The sequence below is a fragment of the Chamaea fasciata genome, unplaced genomic scaffold, assembly GCF_029207755.1.
Source record: "Chamaea fasciata isolate MVZ Bird 193981 ecotype frontalis unplaced genomic scaffold, bChaFas1.0.hap1 SCAF_3, whole genome shotgun sequence".
In the NCBI taxonomy this organism is placed as follows: domain Eukaryota; kingdom Metazoa; phylum Chordata; class Aves; order Passeriformes; family Sylviidae; genus Chamaea; species Chamaea fasciata.
Genome location: NW_027094088.1, coordinates 15,599,690 through 15,619,402, shown reverse-complemented (window position 1 = coordinate 15,619,402; position 19,713 = coordinate 15,599,690). Strand labels below are relative to the sequence as shown.

The 19,713-nt window shown below is 43.3% G+C and overlaps 1 protein-coding gene across 6 annotated transcripts; it reads right to left on the bottom strand.

Annotated features, from left to right (window-relative positions):
• Nucleotides 1-7,131: 7,131 nt before the first annotated feature.
• Nucleotides 7,132-19,482, bottom strand: YPEL5 (yippee like 5). 6 transcript variants are annotated; one of them, XM_066178121.1, is made up of 8 exons: nt 19,379-19,480; nt 16,077-16,210; nt 15,918-15,979; nt 15,589-15,744; nt 14,714-14,817; nt 12,547-14,283; nt 10,820-10,992; nt 7,132-9,280 (listed from the first exon to the last, which is right to left on the bottom strand). In XM_066178121.1, the coding sequence occupies exons 7-8, from the start codon at nt 10,958-10,960 to the stop codon at nt 9,056-9,058; spliced, it is 366 nt and encodes a 121-aa protein (XP_066034218.1). In that variant the 5' UTR covers nt 10,961-10,992; nt 12,547-14,283; nt 14,714-14,817; nt 15,589-15,744; nt 15,918-15,979; nt 16,077-16,210; nt 19,379-19,480; the 3' UTR covers nt 7,132-9,055. The 6 variants fall into 6 exon arrangements, with proteins under 6 accessions (XP_066034218.1, XP_066034219.1, XP_066034217.1 ...); XM_066178122.1 differs by having other exon boundaries at nt 12,547-12,587; XM_066178120.1 differs by lacking the exon at nt 12,547-14,283.
• Nucleotides 19,483-19,713: the final 231 nt, after the last annotated feature.

The window sequence follows — 19,713 nt, the reverse complement described above, 5'->3', positions numbered from 1 at the left end:
TGCTACAGTATATCCGACGACCAAGCGAAAGGATGGGCTTCTCCTTTGAAGATCCAAAATCTGTTTATTCAGGAACACAGGCAGGAATAGCGAAGGGGTCCAGAGAGAGGTTCAGGAACACAACAGCCTCGAATAAAATCCAGGGATGAGAGCAAAGAGGGGACCAAGGGCACAGGGTTATAAACGAGACAACTAGGGCAGGTCAGGGTCCAATGGGAATAGGAAAAAGTGGTGCAGAGGGGTAAATATGAATTGGGGGGACTAATGGGGTTACAGAGGTGTAACACTGCAGCAAAATTAACCCAATGGGGTTCAAGGGAAGGAAGAACATTCTAGGAGATGTGCATATATGGTGAATGGGGGCTGAACAGGCTGACATAAACTTAACAAACCAATAGAACAATGAAACCTAAGAAATATTACATGTGGCTGCAAAGACCCATGGGAGGAAGGTTTTCCTCACCATGATCTGAAAGGGTGTCTTTCCCCATTTGTCTTGGTCCTTCCAGGGCTGGGACACAGCTACCTTGGGGCCCCTGGGCCTCCACACAAACCTGAAGGAATTAGTAGCTCCAACGAAGTAAGTTGATGTCAAGAGAAGAAAAAGTATAAAGGAGAGAAGAATCAGGACCAGAGTCTTTCAAACACTGATTATTTGGCAGCTAATCAATGTTTGAAAAGGTCACTGAACTAAGGCATTTCTAAGGCAATACTGTGAACAATTTCACAGCGTTAAAAGATGGACAAAATATGTGCCTCTGATAGATTTTACAAAACTGTCCACTTAAGACAAGAAAAACCAGATGCATGTATGCATCCTGAAGGGACATCTCAAAGCATAGTAAATGAAAGAAAAAACGTAATTTTCCATTCCCTTGTCCAAGCTGATGTGCTTGTTGGCAGCTGGGCTCTCTCTTCTGTTGAGCTGAAGTGTCTGTGCAAAAAATTACTCCTAAGTTAAGGCTGCTTGGCACTTGCTGGCACACAGCTCTTTTCAGCTGGCTGTGATTTTGCTTACAAAGCATTACACAGCTGAAGTTTTCCCTGCTGGAGGTCTGTGTCAGGACAGGTTATTATATTCTAAAATAGATCCTCTAGAAACAGGCATTTCTGAAAACCAGGCTCAGGGGATTTACATGCTTCTGCCCTTTTAAAACAAGGTGTCCAATTACGTGGTTAAAAAGCTGTGACACAACACTTTGGAGCTGGGCCTTGAAATTTGGTAGCAATGTCACTCCAGTAGATGCCTTTTGCCAACAGCTGTGTGTCTGCAGAGGGGTGTGCAGTGTCCATCTCAGCTCCTTGGACACCCTGGGTGCTAGCCCCATGCAGTGGAGATGAGCAGAGCCTTCTCCAGACGTGTCTCTGCATCAGTGCCAGCGGGGCAGGAACTGAGAACAGCAGGATCACTTCGTGTGTGTGTGTGTGTGTGTGTGTATGTGTGTGTGTGTGTATGTGTGTGTGTGTGTATGTGTGTGTGTGTATGTGCGCGCGCGTGTGTTCTTCACGCCTCCCTGGCAGCACACAGGGGCAGGGATGCAAACCCGATTTCTGATGCAGTGCTACTTTGCCTCACCCCCAGCAGTGTGCTGGCAGCGCTGCGTGTGCTGTTTGCGTGACAGCCCGGTGAATCAGACCGGCAAGAGCCCCTCGGTGTCCCCGGCTCACCGCACGGCCGCGCCACCAGCAGCGCTGTCACCGCCGGGGTGAGGAGGAGCCTGCAGCGAGAGCGGAGCCCGGCACCAGAGCCACAGCCTGTGGTGCCCTGCAGGGAGGAACACGGTCACCGGCTGAAAACTCAGCAGGGATGCAAGGAGAGGGCAAGGAAGGAGGGAGTGGAGCCAGTGGCAGTGCGGGGAGGTGACAAAAGCGAAAGCACAGACTGCAGGAGGAACAAAGCACGCTGGGGCTGCAGAGAGCGGGGAGAGAAGGGATCAAAAAGGAGCAGACGGGTAAAGGAGCCAGTGATGAGCATCACCTTCCCCAAGGCACCTGGAGCCGGTATCTAAGCATCAACACTGCCGGCAAGTAACAGCAATACGTCTGTCAGAGCATCCTTGTCTGCCTTTGCTTTCCCCTCACTTCCTGTGACAAGCATCCCCCACCTTCTCCTTCAACCTTTTGACATAAAAATACCAATGCTGCTGATGTGAGTTTTATGGGGGAAATGGCTTTGTGTCCATTTTTACGAATAACACTAGGATTCTACGTTGTAAATTTGCACTGGACTGTTAAAAGCTGTTGTTTTTCTGTGCCTCAGGTTTGACAGGCAGCCAAAGCTTCCAGAAGCCCTGAGCTTACCTGCAGCTTGATAGAGCAAATGAAGCAGGGTGAGATAGAAAGCTGCCTCCCACTGCTCCTCCCTTTCCCAGGAATGTGGCACATCAATCATGGTGCTGTTCTCTCCTTGACAGGGAGCATGCATGGAGCAGGAACCTTCCCAAGCTGCAGAGCCTGGAAGCAAGAGTCAGTTAGGCAGCCTGGATAGAAAATACAGCCTAATTTTCATCTTCCCATTTCTTCCTGCAAAGTCCTACCTGGAGCAAGAAATTCGCCAACTCCACATATCAGAAGGGGAAAAATACAAACCTCAACCAAAACCAAGAAACCACAACTGCCTCAACCAAACCAGAACTACAATACAAACTGAAACTAAAATTCCCTGCCCCATACTGAAACTTTACATCAAATCTAAAGCTGTAATCTGCTCAGCGTTCTTCACCGAAAAGCTTCCTCCAGCTGCTGGTTAAGAAGCAGTCAGCCCTGGAGCTTAAGTAGAGATGATTACTGCACCAAAGGGGGTTCTCAGTTCAAATCCCAGTCTTGAAGAAGTTAACAATCACAAATACTTAATCTCATTTTCTTTTAGTTTTGCCATTTAATGCACATAAGAAAGTTTATTTTCAAACTGCCTTTAGAAACAAAATTAATAAGAAGTCCAGCAGTCTGGAGTTATGAATGGTGGGATGGAGGCTGTATCTACAAGTTCAATGCATACCATATAAAAGGGTGATGATGGTGCCATCCTTGCTCTTGTGATCACATGCCACTTTCACCCCCAAGCTGCATGTGTGCAGGGACAGGATAACCCTGTGCTACCCAATCCATTGGAAATCTGACATTTTTCAAGTGTTCTACTTCTGTGACCTAAATTGTATCTCTCAGATGTACTTTCAGCTACAATAAGAAATCCCGCTGAGGAACTTCATCCCAATAATGCACCCTCACTGAGTACATCACTAAGCTAATCCCTCCTCAGCAGGGAGACATGAAATAGACAATCCATGGATCCCTCTGAGCTGCAACAACTAATCCATTGTACTGGTATAGTACAGGATAGTAGAAGTGACCGTCTCCTATTGCCAAAAGCAGGCACTTCCCCAAGTCCTTAAGTTGCACTAATTCTGCAGGGAAGGTGCAACAATCACTACAGACCAGACCAGAGACAATAAAAATGGGTAGGATGGTGGAAAAGATCTGGCCAAATACCAACAGGAGCATAACCACAGAGGCTCTCTCTGCACTCTGTCCATGGGATATATCTGAGTTCTCACTACCAAATTCAGAGTATCCCAACTTTTTTACTGTGCACGTGCCAAGATCTACCCCTGAAAATAACAAATGTCTTCTTCATTTATACTCACCATATACCTGTGCCTGGAATATTAGTTTTCAAACTCTTTCAGGGACAGATGATTGCTGTCTCTAAAGACAGCTGAAAGCCACCAGGCAGTTCTTTGGTTAAGCAGCCTTGTATAAGCCATTCTACTTTGTGTTCCCCTCATAGAAAAGGGACCTCCCTACTCCACTAACTACACCTATTGCAACATCTGCCATTGGTGTGCTAACAACCATGGCATGCAGTCTGCTGTAATCCAGTAAACTTATGGGTTCAAACACCTGTAAATGTTTAAAACAGTCAAATCAGATGCTTACAAAATGACAAAGCAAAATCCTTTATCTAAACATCCCCAGGTCTCAGAGAGAAACAACACTGGATCTTGATGTCAGGCAAACACATATCTCTCTCCTGGGCAGAGTCCAAATACAAGATCTGAACATCCTTCTCCCTCCAATTTACCCCTCATGCTTAGAAAATCCAAATTATTACCATAGCCTTTTGTTCTTTCTCCTACTTTCACTTCTATACAACTGCAAGTTCCTGATAGTAATAAATGATTCAGCTAATGAGAACAAAAACAGCCTACTTTGAAGGACAAACACCTTCCAGCTGCCTTCATCCAAACACAACATGGAACCTGTGCCAAAGTCAGGAACCAAAAGGTCCAAGCTTATCTCTAGAATTTCTCCCACCTCTGCTGCTTCAGAGTGAGCAGTTTAGTTGACATGTATCACATACACATACTTTCACCTGGGTTTCTCCTCCATATCCTAACTCCCTCAAGGAAATTTTTTGCCATATCTTAGACAAGCACTGGGGTTTTTTTCGTTTTTTTTTTTTTTTTTTTTTTTTCAGGAACAAGTCAAACAGGAACACAGCTGCCCCTTCCAACTGAGCAGTACACAGAGCACTCTGTACCAAATTGTAAGTATATCAGGTCCTTCAGAGGGAAATGCCATGCTTAAGAGGCACAGACTGCTGTCTCTTAGCTCCTTTTTAAAAGAAGGACTTGCAATGCAAACTTAAGCAAATCACACTTAAAATAGCATCAGAAGGAAAGAGATGGAGCACAGCAATGGAAGTATCCTGTGAATGGTGTGAATGAGGTCATCCTTCACATCACCTTTATCCAGAGAACAATGTTCAGTCAAGCATCACTCCCAAACCACCTCTGTCTAGACTTGGGGATGAGAGGTGATAAAGTCACTAATGTTCTGCCAGAAGGGCCTTTAAGTAAAAATGCAGCAGCAGCCTAACAGCAGTTTTATTGAGATCACAGAAATCCATTCGAGTAAGGGCAACGCTATCAGCAAACAAAAGGCTGGAAGGCAAATGTGAGATTTCTTCCCTTACCCTCTCCTACATGTACCAGAAATTCTTACATGAGAGAAAGGTAGGGAAGGAAGTAACTATGAAACCAGGAAGAGCTCACACTTGCAGAAACAGGGCTCCTCAGCAGCTGTTGAAGGTCTTTGCCACACAACATGTCATGAGCAAGACAGGAGCTCACCTTCTTTGGCCATATTTCAGATTTCCTGCAAGAAGAAAAAAGCTTGCACAGGAACATTATCAGCCAGGTCATACTCTTCCTCGCCACTCAAAGCAAACTTTTGAAGCTTTCAGGCAATTTTAACTCCAGTTTATGAAGAGAGGGGCCACAAAATCGCTTCGTTAAGTCCCGCAAAAGCAGGACTAGAGAGCAATTCTTATCAGTGCCCCAAGCAAAATAAAAAGACAGAAGCATTTCATCCTTGTCAGGCATCAGGGACTCTGCAAAGCCCTTGAGATCCACAGGAAAGCAAGCTTCACTGCATTTTTAGAATTTATTGCTGTTCTAAGTGAAGGCAGGACCAAGAAGGAAACACAATACACTGCATCTGGCTTTTGCAGAATGGTACTGCAGTGTCACATCCTGTGTTTCTTACCTAAAATAGGGTTCATCAACCAGCTAGCCTCTTTCCACATCAATGTCAGAGCCTTCCCAGCCACCTCATCCTTGTACCTGGCAATTGTGTCCTCAATTGCAGCTTCACCTGTTTCTTACCTGCTCATCCAGTGATGATCTGCCAACTTTTTTTTTACTAAAGCTCTGACCCAAATCTGCAGAGACAAGCTTGCCCTGTAAGAATACGGCTGTGGCAGTGACCACATGAGAGCCCCATGTAAGGCCACTTTTTTTTTCACAGAGCCATGAGACATGTACGTCATCTCAAAAGTTCTTCTAGCATCCCTGGAGAGCATAAGTAAAATGCTTTTACGCTTCGGAAACACACCGTCCCATCTTTTCCTCTTCCCAAAGCTGTGTTTTGCTGAAACAGTAGCAAGGAAGTATTTCAGTTTCAAGTACACACCCACAGGATGAGATCACAGCATGGGTGACATGAACTCTAATTCAGCTCATGTCATGCAAATGTCACAGCACCACTGCTGGCCCAAGCTGCAGCCTAGGAGCAGGGATTCTGAGGTCTCCAGGAATGTATGGTGCAGTCTGTTGTGCACTGTGATTTTCTAGCTCCCTTCTTTACTTCAGGCCCCACCACATGCCCAGCAAAAGATCACTGTAGTGGCACATTTACCTGTGCCAGCCCTTGTTTGAGAATCCCAGGCTACTGCACTACTACAAAATTGCAGCTGATGCCAAATAGCAATGTTTCCTATGTCTCTAGATGTGCTGTAACCAATGGCCTTGTTCCCCACAGATAAGGTATCTGTGTGAACACACCAAGTGTCTCAAGGAGGAGCAGCCAAAACATAGGAGGCTAAACTCTCCCAGAGCCATCAAAAGTGATCCGGGGGGAACGGCATGTAAGCTAAAACAGCAGCCAAAGTCTACTGTTTTAAAGCTGCAGAGGACTTGCTTAAGTCTTATGGGATTTTTAAGAATTCATCTCACATGTGTTTTTCAAATCAAAGACTTTGTGAAAAATAATTTTTAGCATTTCACACCAACATTCTACCAAAATGGTCTTAATGTAAGTTAGAATAAGAGCCCCAGTCTCCATCACACCAACAGAATGATCCTCTGATCTCAGTTCTTCAGCTACAGGTTTAGAAGTTGACCAGCTGCTAGCAGGTTTCTGCCTAACATTTGAACACTTAAAAGGAAAAAGTCACAGAAGTCCAGATATATAATACCCAATTCATTAATTCCCAAGCCATTTCAAAAGTCAAAACCTCAAGTTTCTTGCAGAAGGTGGATTTTTGCTTAGCTTGCTGTCTTTTCAAAGTCATGGAAAGACATTTGGTACTCACAATTCCATTAAATGTGAGATTTTTTGTTTTCTCTTTAACAGGAGTAAATTGAAGGCTTTCAAGTGTCCAAGTGGTAGGCATGAAGCTCTACTTGGCCCCTTCCAAAATCAACAGAACTCTTTTGCCACCTGTACAGAGAGGGATGCTCGTCAACCGCTTGTCACTGTGCTGTGGAAACGTAACACAAGGAATGCAAGATGGGTTATGCAGTTTGGCTGACAGACTCTATGACAGTAACTCTAAAAGGACAGCGAAGATCAGTTCAGGACAAAACATACTTTATTGTTCTGTAATGTCAGAAGTACAAGAAAAGTACAGCAGAGAACCATGCTAATGGTGCTTCCAGGGTCTGTGAAGGACAGAAGTACAAGATAATGGGGTACTACTGTACTCAGTGCAAAAACTGATTCATTTGAGGCACAAGTACACTATTGTTTAAGCAGCTTGATTCAAGCACAGCTCTGGTATGTGATCTACTCTGTTTTCTTTCTATGTGACATTTCTAGAACAAAGCTACCTTTACATGAAAGAGGCAGTAGATTCAAGTCAGGGGTGTCCAACTTGCCACTTGGCAACCAAAAAAAACTTAAGAAAAATACTCTGCATGGTCACCCTCCATATCTTAGTTTCAGATATGGAGCTGTGGCTAGAGAATTAAAGTTACTCTGAAAGGTCAGAACCCAGATCTGTTTGGCTGGGTGGGTAACTTATTTCACACTGACCACAATTTATCCAGTAAGAAAAAAAAAAAACAACCCACAACCAACTCATATCTTGGATAAGAAATCATACATATCTAACATTCAAATAAATTTCAGCCCTTGAGATCCTAACTTATGGCTTAAGACACAATGAAAGTGTTTGGGCACCCTTGAGTTAAGTTAATGAAGAGCATTTTTGCTAAAAAAGGCAAGCAAGATCACTGTTTTAAACAGAGCTGACCTCTACAAGAAGAAAGCAGGAATCCAAGTCACTAGTTACTACTAGGCTGACATGTACTGCTGCCCAGAAAGATGAAAACTTAACATCACAATGAAAAAGTTCAACAAAGTTGAAAGATAAAGGTTTCAACACCAGAAGCAGCATTTGAAAACAAGCTGTTTAAGTTAATCTTTTCAAGAGATGCAGATTGCATAACTCTACGCATGAACAAACATGCTGGCAATCTTCTCCTTTTACACAGCAGCTGTGTTTAACACAGGAAGTTCTGGGTTTAAAGAAAGCTACTTGAAGAAGAATTAAGATTTGCAATTCCCTGTCCAACTTAATGAGATTAGTAGAGAAATGAAAAAAATTACTACTGAAACAGTAGTTTCTCAGTGGGTCCCTATCATTACAAACACAGCTGGATTTGTAAGCAATGCAAGACTAAACAGACAGCTATTACTTTATATTATTACTATGCTCATAAGTTACATCTGTTAAAGTTAAAAAAAGCCAAGCAGTTTTGCCCTATTTCAAGAATAGTTTCCAATCAACACCAGTTTACATGGTGAATGGGACTTCACAAATAAACAAGGAATGGTGACATCTTTGGGTCAAGAATGACAAGAAATAATGGGCTCTGTGCTACCAATCAACCTCAACAAGAATATGGCACATGGGCCAGCCCAAGCTGTACCAACACTGAACCTTTAGCACTCAGCACAAATTCGGATCTCTTCACTTTAACTAGCAAACCAGGTGAAAAGGCTGGGTAAAAAAAGCCCAAAAAACCAAAAACCTAACTAAAAACTTTAGCCAAAAGTTGGAATATACTTTTAAAAAAAACATCTGTAGTTTTAAAATAACTTGATGCTGACATCAGTTTGTGCAAACTAAAAAAAAAAAACCCTCATTGACTTTCTCTCCAACAAAAGACAAATCCTGCAAATATTTTTCTTTTAGGCCACTGTACCTTAAGATACAATCTCAAATCTAACAGATGTAAATGAAAGAGAGAAAAAGTTACAGCATCTGCACAACATTCTTTCTACAAACAGCTTCTGGAGGGAAAATAAAATATAAAAGGAATAAAGAAAGGAAGATTCCATCTGAAATATTCTCACAATCTTTCCCACTTTGTAGTCCATGTATCCGACTCTGATGCTAAGGTGACAGTGTATGTAAGCAGATTTTTTTGTTGATTTTATTATATTTGAGTTTCAATTGAAGAGAACCTGAGAAGAGACTGGAGCCTCTTCAGGAATTGTCAGATGGAACATGCTCCTCGAAGCCTTCGCTCTCCCGGACCAAGGCTCTCTCCAGGATAACACGGCCTTCCTTGTAGCGCTGGCTGTCTTCAGTGGCAAACTCATAGATCCAGCCCAGTTTGCTGTTGCAGTTCTTGCAGCTCACGTCCCGGACCATGTGGCGGCCAGTGAGCATGACCCGGTCCTGAACTTCACTGTACTGCAGATTTACCACCTGGGACAAACACACAGCGCACAGGGAACACACAGGATTAGTCTGTCTACGGGAAACCTGCTGAATGACTGTCAGCACGTTAGAAGGAAAGAGCCTGTGGCACTGCACACAAACTGAAAACTGCAGTGCAAAAAGTCTCTTTCGTGACAAGGTAACACCTTAGACGTGCTTCACAACAGTGTAAATCCCTCACATTTTAACTGAGAGACATGGATTGCTATCACAAAATATGTAAAAGCGCCGTGTTTAACTCTGGGTGAGAAACTCCCAGTGAACAGCTTGTAAATTTATATTAATCCAGTTGTAATGTATGTAACCCATTTCTAGCAGTTAATGTGATCACCAAGTCCTAGAACTCCGAAACAAAATATTAAAAGAGGTACTTCTTTAAAAATCTTGTGGTGCTTTTGAAATAATTACCTAAGAAAAAGCCAGGGTCAGTGGCTGAGAATGTAGCTGTGATTCATGTACCTTTTTGTGAGCTGGATCAGCAGCTTAAAATTTACTTTTAACTTCTTTTGCAGCACTACCACAAAACCAGGATGTTTAATTCATTGCAAAGTTCATGTCAGAACTATACCCAAACTGCTGATATATAGATTCTAAAAGATGGGACTGCATTGCTTTCTCAGCTTTGCACCTGACTGCTTCAAATGTACAGCTTCTGATTGCAGAAATGCAAAAACTCAAACTGCTGTAATTAAACATTAAAAAAATCTGAACTCCAGGATCCAGAGCTTACTGGATGAGGAAGAAATCTCTCACTACTGACAATATTCAGGATACCAGAAGTCCCACAGCAAAACATAGTTAAGACACTATTGATGTGTCTATCAACTCTGCCCATGACCAAATGGCTTATAAGAGAAAAAACAAAACTAAAATACACCAATATGACAGGAACTTTGTGAGAAAAGCAAAGGACAATCACAATTTTTGCAATTAATCTAATAGAAAAGTTTTTATGCAAGGCTAATAAATAATCCTACAATTCACTCAAAAATTATGACTTCTGTATTTCAATCTATTGAATCAGATCAATTAAAAACTATTAAATTAAACGAGAGTACTGTTGCCTGTAAAAAGGATTGTGATTGATTTTGGCAACTTAAGTTGCCAGACAACTGTTAACTTAAATGCATTTCAGAAATTAAACAAAATATTATCTGGACTTTTTTTTTTTTTAACTGCACAGAAGTGAAAACACCATTGGAACCCTTTGACCAGATACTCTCAGAGTGAATTTGAGGTTCATATTACAGAAGTCTCTGAAGTTAAAACTTCATCAATTTTGGCCTGCTGCCTCTATACACAGTCTTCTTTATAGTCTTTCAGTATTGCAGACAAAACTCGTCTAGATAAGTTTCCCATCCAACAGTAAATGTCAAATTTGACTTCAAAAACAGTTGAATAAAACAAAGGTAAAATAGTAATTACACAACACTTTAGCCAAGAAGCTTTTTCGATCTCATGACAGATTCATATCCTACAAACTCGTTTTTCAAAAGTAAACAGCAGTTCCTCCAGCTTCTTACCAACCTTGTTGAAAAGAAAGGCCCTTCCTGTGGCCCCTGTAAAGCGAGTGGAGATGAGCTCGGAGCGGTTGGTCAGGATTGTGTCGCAGTTTGCGCAGGAGAACAGGCGAGTGCCACCAATATGATCCAAAAAAATTCTTCCCATTTTTAGAACTTATGTAAGTTTATCCTCAAGACCTGAAAGCAAAAAGAAACATCATGTAAAAAAACCATTACAGCAAAAAAAACCCCCACCAAAACCAAAACCCCCAAACATCCCATATATATAGGTTGAATTTACTGCCTAATGATTGCTCTAAGTCATTCCTCTGTTGGTGAATTACTGAATTTAGAGTCTGCCTTCACCCTCTCATCAAGACAAGTTTCTTCCCAAAGTGACCATTTTACCAATAAGATGACTCAAATACAAATTAATTACATTAAATGAGAAAAAACACAAACTGAAACCTTTAAAATACAGCTCAGACTTTTGCAGACCCCCTACTGGTCCCTACAGTTCTTAAACTCAGAAGCTTCCACTTCCTTTAACACAATACTGAAATTCTATTTCAGTACGTTCCCAACAACTCACTCATCTTAGTCAGCACTAAGAAATGAAGCACTGAGAATTACACTGAGTCACCAAGACAATTATAGCCTAATTTTCCCAAGTCACTCCCACTTTTTATAATACATATTTATTATGTCACTTCCCCATAGCTTTGCACAATTTATGACACACGATCACACACCACCATCACCCAGAATGGTGGCATAGCACCCTGGCTGCTGTATTTGACTTGACACTTCTTTGTTTCATATACACACCAACAGAGGGAAGATGTGGATGCTATTTCACATAATAAACAATCCACCCAGTCTTTACACCAGACAGTTCTATATACAAATGTTTAAAGTTGTCTAATCCAAATACAAAATACTGTGTCACTTATTCAAGGTATTTCCAAAGCCTCATCACTAAAATACCTCAGCAACTCTAATGACAAAAAGAACAGAGCTTTAAAACTTCGTAGCAGATCACCTGCAGTGTCTGATAAATCAGCCTCTTCACTACTTAGGAAAATTAAAGTGTCTCATCAGCTTCACACCAACTAACATAAACTACTCAAAGTTAACTAGTGAGTAGGCACAGAACGTATACCCAAAAACTTAAATCACGAAGGATGAGATAATATGATGAAGGAATTAAATTATGATGTTATTTCCCTTTCAACTGCAGAAGTTTTATAACTAAAATTCTATAGTTAAACAAGTTAAATGTACCTCCATTTATGCTTTAATGTGGAGTCAGAAAAATGTATTGTCTCTGCTTTTGTCATACAGAGCAATGCAAAGTAAATCTGACACACTGCAGTATGAGAATTGTGTGGGTTTTACTTTTCAGAGCAGGAGACTGCCGTTCATAGAGAAGTCAATCAAATTTAGTGCACATCTAATTGAATATTCTAAGTCAAGCACCATTAAGAAGCACAAATACCTAATTTAAACTCATTTCAAGTTTTAGGGGATCAGTTTCTTCAAGCTTACTCTTGACATGCACAAAGCAAATGGACTAAAACTTGCACCTGCACACACAGAACTTAACACACCATTTTTACATCTAAATATCAGAAGCCACTGACAATGATTTTTTTTCCAATTGCTTTATTTCATACTTTGTTTTCTTACAATGTGAGGCAACAAAAAGGGTTCCTAATATTGAACAGAGTGATTTTAGCTCAGGTTCCTTACCTTCAGATTGTTCAAATCACTATTAATCTTCTGTATCCCATCTGAAGGATACATAAAAATTAAAAGCAATGTCATGACTCTTCCTTTTAAAGGTGATGTAATACCCATTTCTCTTCTTCAAAGGATAAATAAAACAGCTCAGAATGTTAGAGGTGTCACTCCACTCAAAATACAGAAAGCATTTTCATTTAGATTTCTCTAAGCTTTATACCTTTCTATTACGTCTTTATCTTTCCCAGCAAGCAAAGGCCAAAAAAAAAAAAAAAAAAGTGAATAGTGACAGAATGAAGTAAAATCAACAGACAATAACTGTGAATAAACAAGTATCAACCGAAGTCCCCAGCCAGAAGAAACCACAAATGCAAGCAATTATGGCAATTGTAACAGATATGCCCATAAGGCACTTGGCCTAGGTCCACGTGCCATCCTTCCTAATTTTGGATAATGTTATCTTTGTGCTGATTGTACTGTGGATTCTAAACAATTAATTGATCTTAAGTTACAGTAAATGAGGAATCAGTATCCAAAGGGGTATTTCTTTCAGAGTAAACACAATGCCCACCCTGTCAGTATTTTTAGAAGATAACGTAACATAAATCCAAACCAGTCCCTATCTCACCAAGAGCAACACAAGAGCTTGGTGTCCAGAACAGATCCTTTATACAGACTGACCCTGCACAGCCTGACATGTTGAAAAATGCACCTAAACACTTCAAATGCAAGTGGATCACCTGCCTAAAATAATAATTCATGTCAGTGCCCTCAGAAAAGCAGTAGCCCAGAGACGCTAAAAATAGAAATTAAATACTTCAGAAGGGAAGACAAGTGCAATTCTAACAAGCAAATTAGAATTCACAGCAACATACAAATGTATTACTTCTGGATATGGCATTATGGCATGGACTGAAGTCTTGAGTCCCAAAGATCTCAAACATTAAAATAAATGCATAAATAAATATATTCAAGGACATAAGGCTGAAAAATCTGCCTAGTAATACAAGGCCTAAAATCCTCACTTATTTATGTCACCTTAAAGAGCTAAAAATAACCTAAAGTCACAGCAGAATCTAACAAATCAACTGGTACTAGAACACATTTTTTCAGAATACAGTGCATAAGGAAATGTATATTCTTGAAGTAATACACATTAAAAAAATTAGAAAATTAAATTCTTCAGTCAGCACCATAACAGTCAAAACAATGTCGATTTTGTGTATGTTTTCTTAAGAAACTACTAAAATACTGTAAGGTTATTAGAGTGTCTAACTTTTTCAAAGTAACCTCTACACTTAACTACCACCTGGTAGACTTCAGTCAAAATACAAAGCAGGCTACACCTACCTCTGACCTCAGTTCTGATTGTTGAAGTCAATGAATTTGTAAGGGCCCAGCTGAAGCATGATAAAACTAGTCACCTTACATTACTCTTTATGTTCCTGCTCACAGTAAAAAGTAGGAAAAAAATTACAAAATGACTGCTAGTAATGCAGACTTAAAATGCCACACTTTATCATGAATTTTCTAAAAAGCTTAACATGGAAATTTTGCTTTTTTCCTCTCCTGTAAAATAGAGAAATTAATTTCAGCTTGGAATCATTTCACACTCTCCCCTTCCTTCTTCTTCCCCCAAGATAAAAACATGGTGTTCACTTACAAGACCAAATCAGAAGGTGCTTGCTGTGGATAAAGACTCCTCTCTCCTTATGTAAGCATGCTGAATACTGTTGGGTATACTTACTGCACACAGGAAAAAAAACAGAAGCACAACAGAACAAGGGGAAAGCAATTTTCCATTACTCTCAGGCTCTTGCCCCTTACAAAGAGAAGTGGTGTGTACAAAGTCACCCAAGTTAACTGTGCTGATTTTTTTCCCTATAGTTTCAGTACCAATCGAAAAGGTGCGGGCGTCTATTTATGTTCACACATGCATAAATGATCTGAAAAAGCCACTTATAGGCAGTTTTGATAGGCAGTGGGAAGGCTCTCTTAAATGAGGAACAGCCAAAGAATTGTGAAACATAAAGGCATTTCTAAAGCTTTAAGATTCTCCAAATAGCAGGAGAAAAATACTAGAAATGCACTTGGCCATTCATTATTTACACTTAAAAACACAGAAAAGAACTTCCACTGGGCCAGAGAACCAGTCAGGTTTCCTAGTGCTACTTACAGCTCCAGAAAGTGACACTACTGTATCCCACCAATTCCATCATGGTACCAGCAGAATTTTCAGAAGTAGTGGACAGGGATCCTGGTTATTCACAAAACCAAATGCTGAGGAAAGAACAGATTGTTTTGGCCCATGATTTCACTTTTAAAATCAGCTATGCATTCTTTACTGGGTATGTATCAATGATGAAGTTCTAGTGCTTCTGCCTTCATGCAAATCACCAAACACAAGTCATTATAGTAAATGAATGGCTGCAATGTACGAAAGGCAGACTTATTTACTTTCCTTAATGGAATATAAAGAATCTATTGCTTGTCAAATCTCCCCAGTTCCAAGAGTGGAGTACTTCATGAACTGAGAGATGATGACACTGCCATTATTCAGCACCCTGACCACCCTCCTGAGAGGACCTCTAGGAGAGCAATGAATGATAGCTCGTATTACCTAGCAGGTCATGCTTGGTGACAGTGCATGATTTTGACAGTACATTATTCTGACAGTACATTATTCTGACAGCATAAATCTTGATACCACTTCTTAATCACACTGTGAAAGACTTCCTCCCTGCATGCTTCTCCCAGTGAGTGCATGGACAGACAGGAAACACAAGCACTGTGGCTAATGTGTATTCCCACAGCAGTAGCTCCCAAACTCCTCAAACACTTTCAGGGTTGACTTCAGCAACGCTGAGCAACAACCATATCAAAGGGCTGACATTCAACAGCTTAAATTTGACCACTATCTGCACACACATCTGAAAACACCTGAAGCACCACCTCGTTGGTATTTGTACTACCTCATCTGCCTACCTTCACCATCAATAAAGAATGAAAAAGTAACACAAATAATTATTTATTAACATCTTTAAAACTAACAGTCAGTGTTTTCTTGTCCTGGAATGCATCTCTTGAAGACACAGGACCGTCAACACTTGGGAGAGGCAGCAAGCACTTTCTCTATACACACTGGACTGTGGACATTTCACAGGAGGAGCCTCAGTGTTGCTTCAGCACCATCTACTGCGTTCACATCTACAACAGAGAACAGCTGCTAGTTAAAGGACAAAAAACTGTGACAGCCTCTCTTTCACCATTTTTACCAACCAAAAACATTTTCCCCTGTGAACAAATAAGAATTCTCTACCCTTTGAGAAAGGATTATACATTCCCCTAAGCACACTGAAACATTCTCAAGATGTACTTACCCTGGAATCAGGTTGAAACTTCATGGCATCTCAGGAACTGGGCTTCAGCTTCCTCTTCTCACCTCAGAGATGGACAAAAGAGGAAGAGAATTCTTAGCACAGCTGCACAAGACCACACATTAAAGAATCATAAAGGAAAAAATAAAACGTGTTCCTTACCTTCCCAAGTTTCCCTGCTCACAGGTGGTGGCGTATCCAAAAATACACACGTGGTCAGTCTCTTAGGAGCTCGGAGATTCAATGCCCGCCACCAACTTCTGCGACTGTCCAAGTAAACAGGGCCTGGCCTCTGCCTACATGCAGAATTGAAACCACTACATGTAGCCAAATCTGGAGAGAAACTGAAAGCATACTGTGCTCTTTAGAACCATCCAGCTACTGTAGCAAACTGTAAAAGGAACCTAATACAGTCCAGTGACAGAAGAGGCTTTGGCAAAGCAATGGAAGCTGTGCCCAGATGCAGGGCACAGCACCCACCAACAAGAGGCTGCCTTGCAGGATGAAAACACCCTTGTGCAAGTTGCAGCAGCATAATTTTGTATTGCAGGTTGCAGTAGTATCATCTCCTATTACACACTGGATTTTTTCTTAGGTAAGGCGAGCACTGGGATACTGCCATTTAAGTTTGCGTATGTCATATTGGTGCACTCAAACACTAATCCGGGTACTTTGTTTCACATTTACAGAGAGCAGAGCCACACAAATGGGTGTTTGTTTCTCATACAGACCCCCTATCTCAGTATCTCCCACAGAGTAACTTAAACCCTCCCAATACTCTTGCTAGATAACATATAGAAGTATTAGTTTACAAGTGGTATCAGACTCAGATTAATTTTCTTTCACACACGGAGTCCAAAACCAGCAACTAGACCTGTCTCCCTAATTTTTTTTCCCATCATTTTCCTCCTTTCCCCTTCCTAATTACACCATTGTTTTAAAGAAAGCTGTATTTCCTTGTTTTGTAATAAATTTATTCTTACACTACTTAAGCAGCTGAGACAACTTCTGTCTGTGAATCCATTCTGCAACTTTCTGAAGGCTAAACTACACATTTTCTGTTTTCATTGATTTTAGTGCTGAAAGGATACAAAATTTCATCCAAAGACATCACTGATTTCATGAGCCATTAAAAATGACATCCAATAAACAAGCTTTTAAGAAATGGTGTAAAGACAACCATCATCCAAACCAGTGACATCCAGCTGGCAGAAAGGTCCTAATACACTAAGTGCACATCACCAAAACATTTTTAATTAACTACAAAGGTCCTAAATGTAGGTAAAGACTCCAAAATTAGAGATCACCTTGCTAGCAAACATCCACAGTGTACAGGCATTTCATCTACATCTACATTGTCTATTTCATTTAGCAAGTAATTTTTAAGTTAAATCTTGCTTAAGGGAATTAAGTATTTCAGTGAGAGCTGAGCAACCCAAGATTTCAACCCAGGTCAAATGTTAGTAAACAAACAAGAACCAATGACCTGACTGGGACAGCATCCCTTCAAGCTTGTGATGATTACCACGTTAAATACAGATATATAAGGATGTATACAGCTCTCAGTCTGTGACAAGTAGCAAATCCAGCCTGTTCTTGTAATCTCTGCTGGGCTTTGAGATGCAGTTTCATTTGTCCTCAAACACTTTTTAACCACACTTGAAACTCACTCGTCATTATTAAAATCTATATACAAACAATAAGCTCTGCATCTCTAAGTATTTCCGTAACTACAGAAGTGAAAGTAGCAGATGACAGAAGCCTCCAAATAGTATATTTAAAGACTACTTTAGAAAAAGAAAGCAGCACTTAAAAACCGACAGTTTTGTTTGTCACACACGCGACTTGAATTCAGCCATCTAGAATGAGGCTCTATATAGAAATATATATAGGATTATATATACAGCAATCACATACAGTCACGTGAAGGAATGTTTACAACTGGGGAGCAAGTTCCCTCCCTTTCAGCCATCAGTCATAAACATTAGTTAAGCTAATGGTTAATCTAGAGCCATTAGCTGCTGACATCAAGACTTGTTCTGTGATACCACTTTCGAAAGAGCCTTGTCCTGTTTCTCAGAACACCGTGTGTACTTGCTTTGTTATACCCTCAATCTAACCCTAAACCCGTGTTTATTGTTTGAAGAAACCAAAGACAAATATTTTATTTATTCTACTGCAATATCAGGCCAAACCACGCCCTTTATTCTTAAATAAACACGCTGAATTAATCTAATCTACATCTGCTTGCACAGTACAGCTGAGGGCTGTGCACAGAGTAACAAATGAAGCAGACACACAACAGTCTTCACGTTCATTTTTCCTTTGACTTAGAACCTTTCCCAGACCAGAAAAGCACCGGCAGAATATTTCAGCTCCCTGGGAATCCATACATCCACGGGGAAAACCCCAACCTAAGCGCTAGCAAGCGAATGTGCCTCGCTGCTGAGCGAGCCGCGAGCACCTCCACAGAGCCAACAAGCATCCCCGGCTGGATCTGTGACAGCTCTCCGCGGGAGGCACCTGTCCGGCAGGGACACGGGGCTGCTCCGCCGGCCAGCGCTCAGCAAGCGGCACCTTGGCCCGGGGAGAGGGGATCTGCGTCAGGCGGCGCCGCCACCCCCCGTGCGACGGGGCAGGGCGGTTCAACCCCCGCGGAACCTCCGCGGCCGGGCCCGCGGGCGTCGGTGCCGCAGGGGTGTCGGTGCCACGGGGGTCTCGGTGCCGCGGGGGTGTCGGTGCCCATCCCGGTGTCGCGCACACACAAAGCCGCGCGCGTGCGGGGGCGGTCCCCGGCCCGGCCCGGCCCGCGCGCCGTCACGGGGGCGCGCGCAGCCAACCGGGGCCGGCCCGGCTCGTCCCGTCCCCCCCCCCCCCCCGCCACCGCCGCCGGGCGCTGCCGGGAGCGCAGGAGCCCTGACAACAAACAGCAGGAAACAGCTGACGGGGAGGCACCGCCGCCGCCTCCGCCGCACCGAGGGGCCGTGCCTGGGGCCCACCGCCGCACCCCATCCCCGAGCCGCCCCGCCGCCCCCGCTCCCGCACCGGGCCCGAGCACGGCCCTGCGCCCACCCGCCCGGGGCTCCGCACAAGAACCGGCCCGAAAAGTTGCCCAGTGCGGAGCCGGGGGAGGAAGTTGTGTCGGCGGCGACGGGGAGGGGGTGCTCGGTGCCGGCCCCCGCCGGGAAGGCTGGGCGGCGCTGGGAGACGCTGACGGAGAAAGGGACGCGCTGGGTGAAGGCCGATGCTTTGTGGCGGCGCCCGATAACGCACCGGGTCAGGCAGGGCCGGCCGCTGCCCCTCTCCGCACCCGCCTCCGGACCGGACCGAAGCGGCTCGCCCGGGGCTCCGCCGCGGCCCGACAGACACAGCGCCGCGGCGCGGAGCGGCGGTCGCCACCTCCCTCCCCAGCCGCCCCGGCCTCCCCGGGTAGCGCGGGGCGGGCGCGGCCCCCGCGCGGTTACCTGGCGCCGGGGAGCGGCGGTGGCAGCGGCTCCGTACCCGGTGTCTCCCCCGCCCTCCACGGCCCCTGCTCTCCGGATCGGCCGCCCGGCTCCGCCCCGCCGTGGCTCCGCCCCACCTGTCCATCAGCGCGGCGACGCCCCGCCCCGCCCCGCCCCCTCGGTGCAGCGGAGGCTCCGCCCCTGCCGCCTCGCGCTCCGCCCCGCCCCGGGTCGCCTCACGGCCGCGCGCGGCGGGGCACGCCGGGTCACGGAATCGCAGTGTTACAGAATCGCAGAATTATTGAATCACAGAATCACAGATTCATCGAGTCATCAAGGCTGGAGGAGGCCTTTAA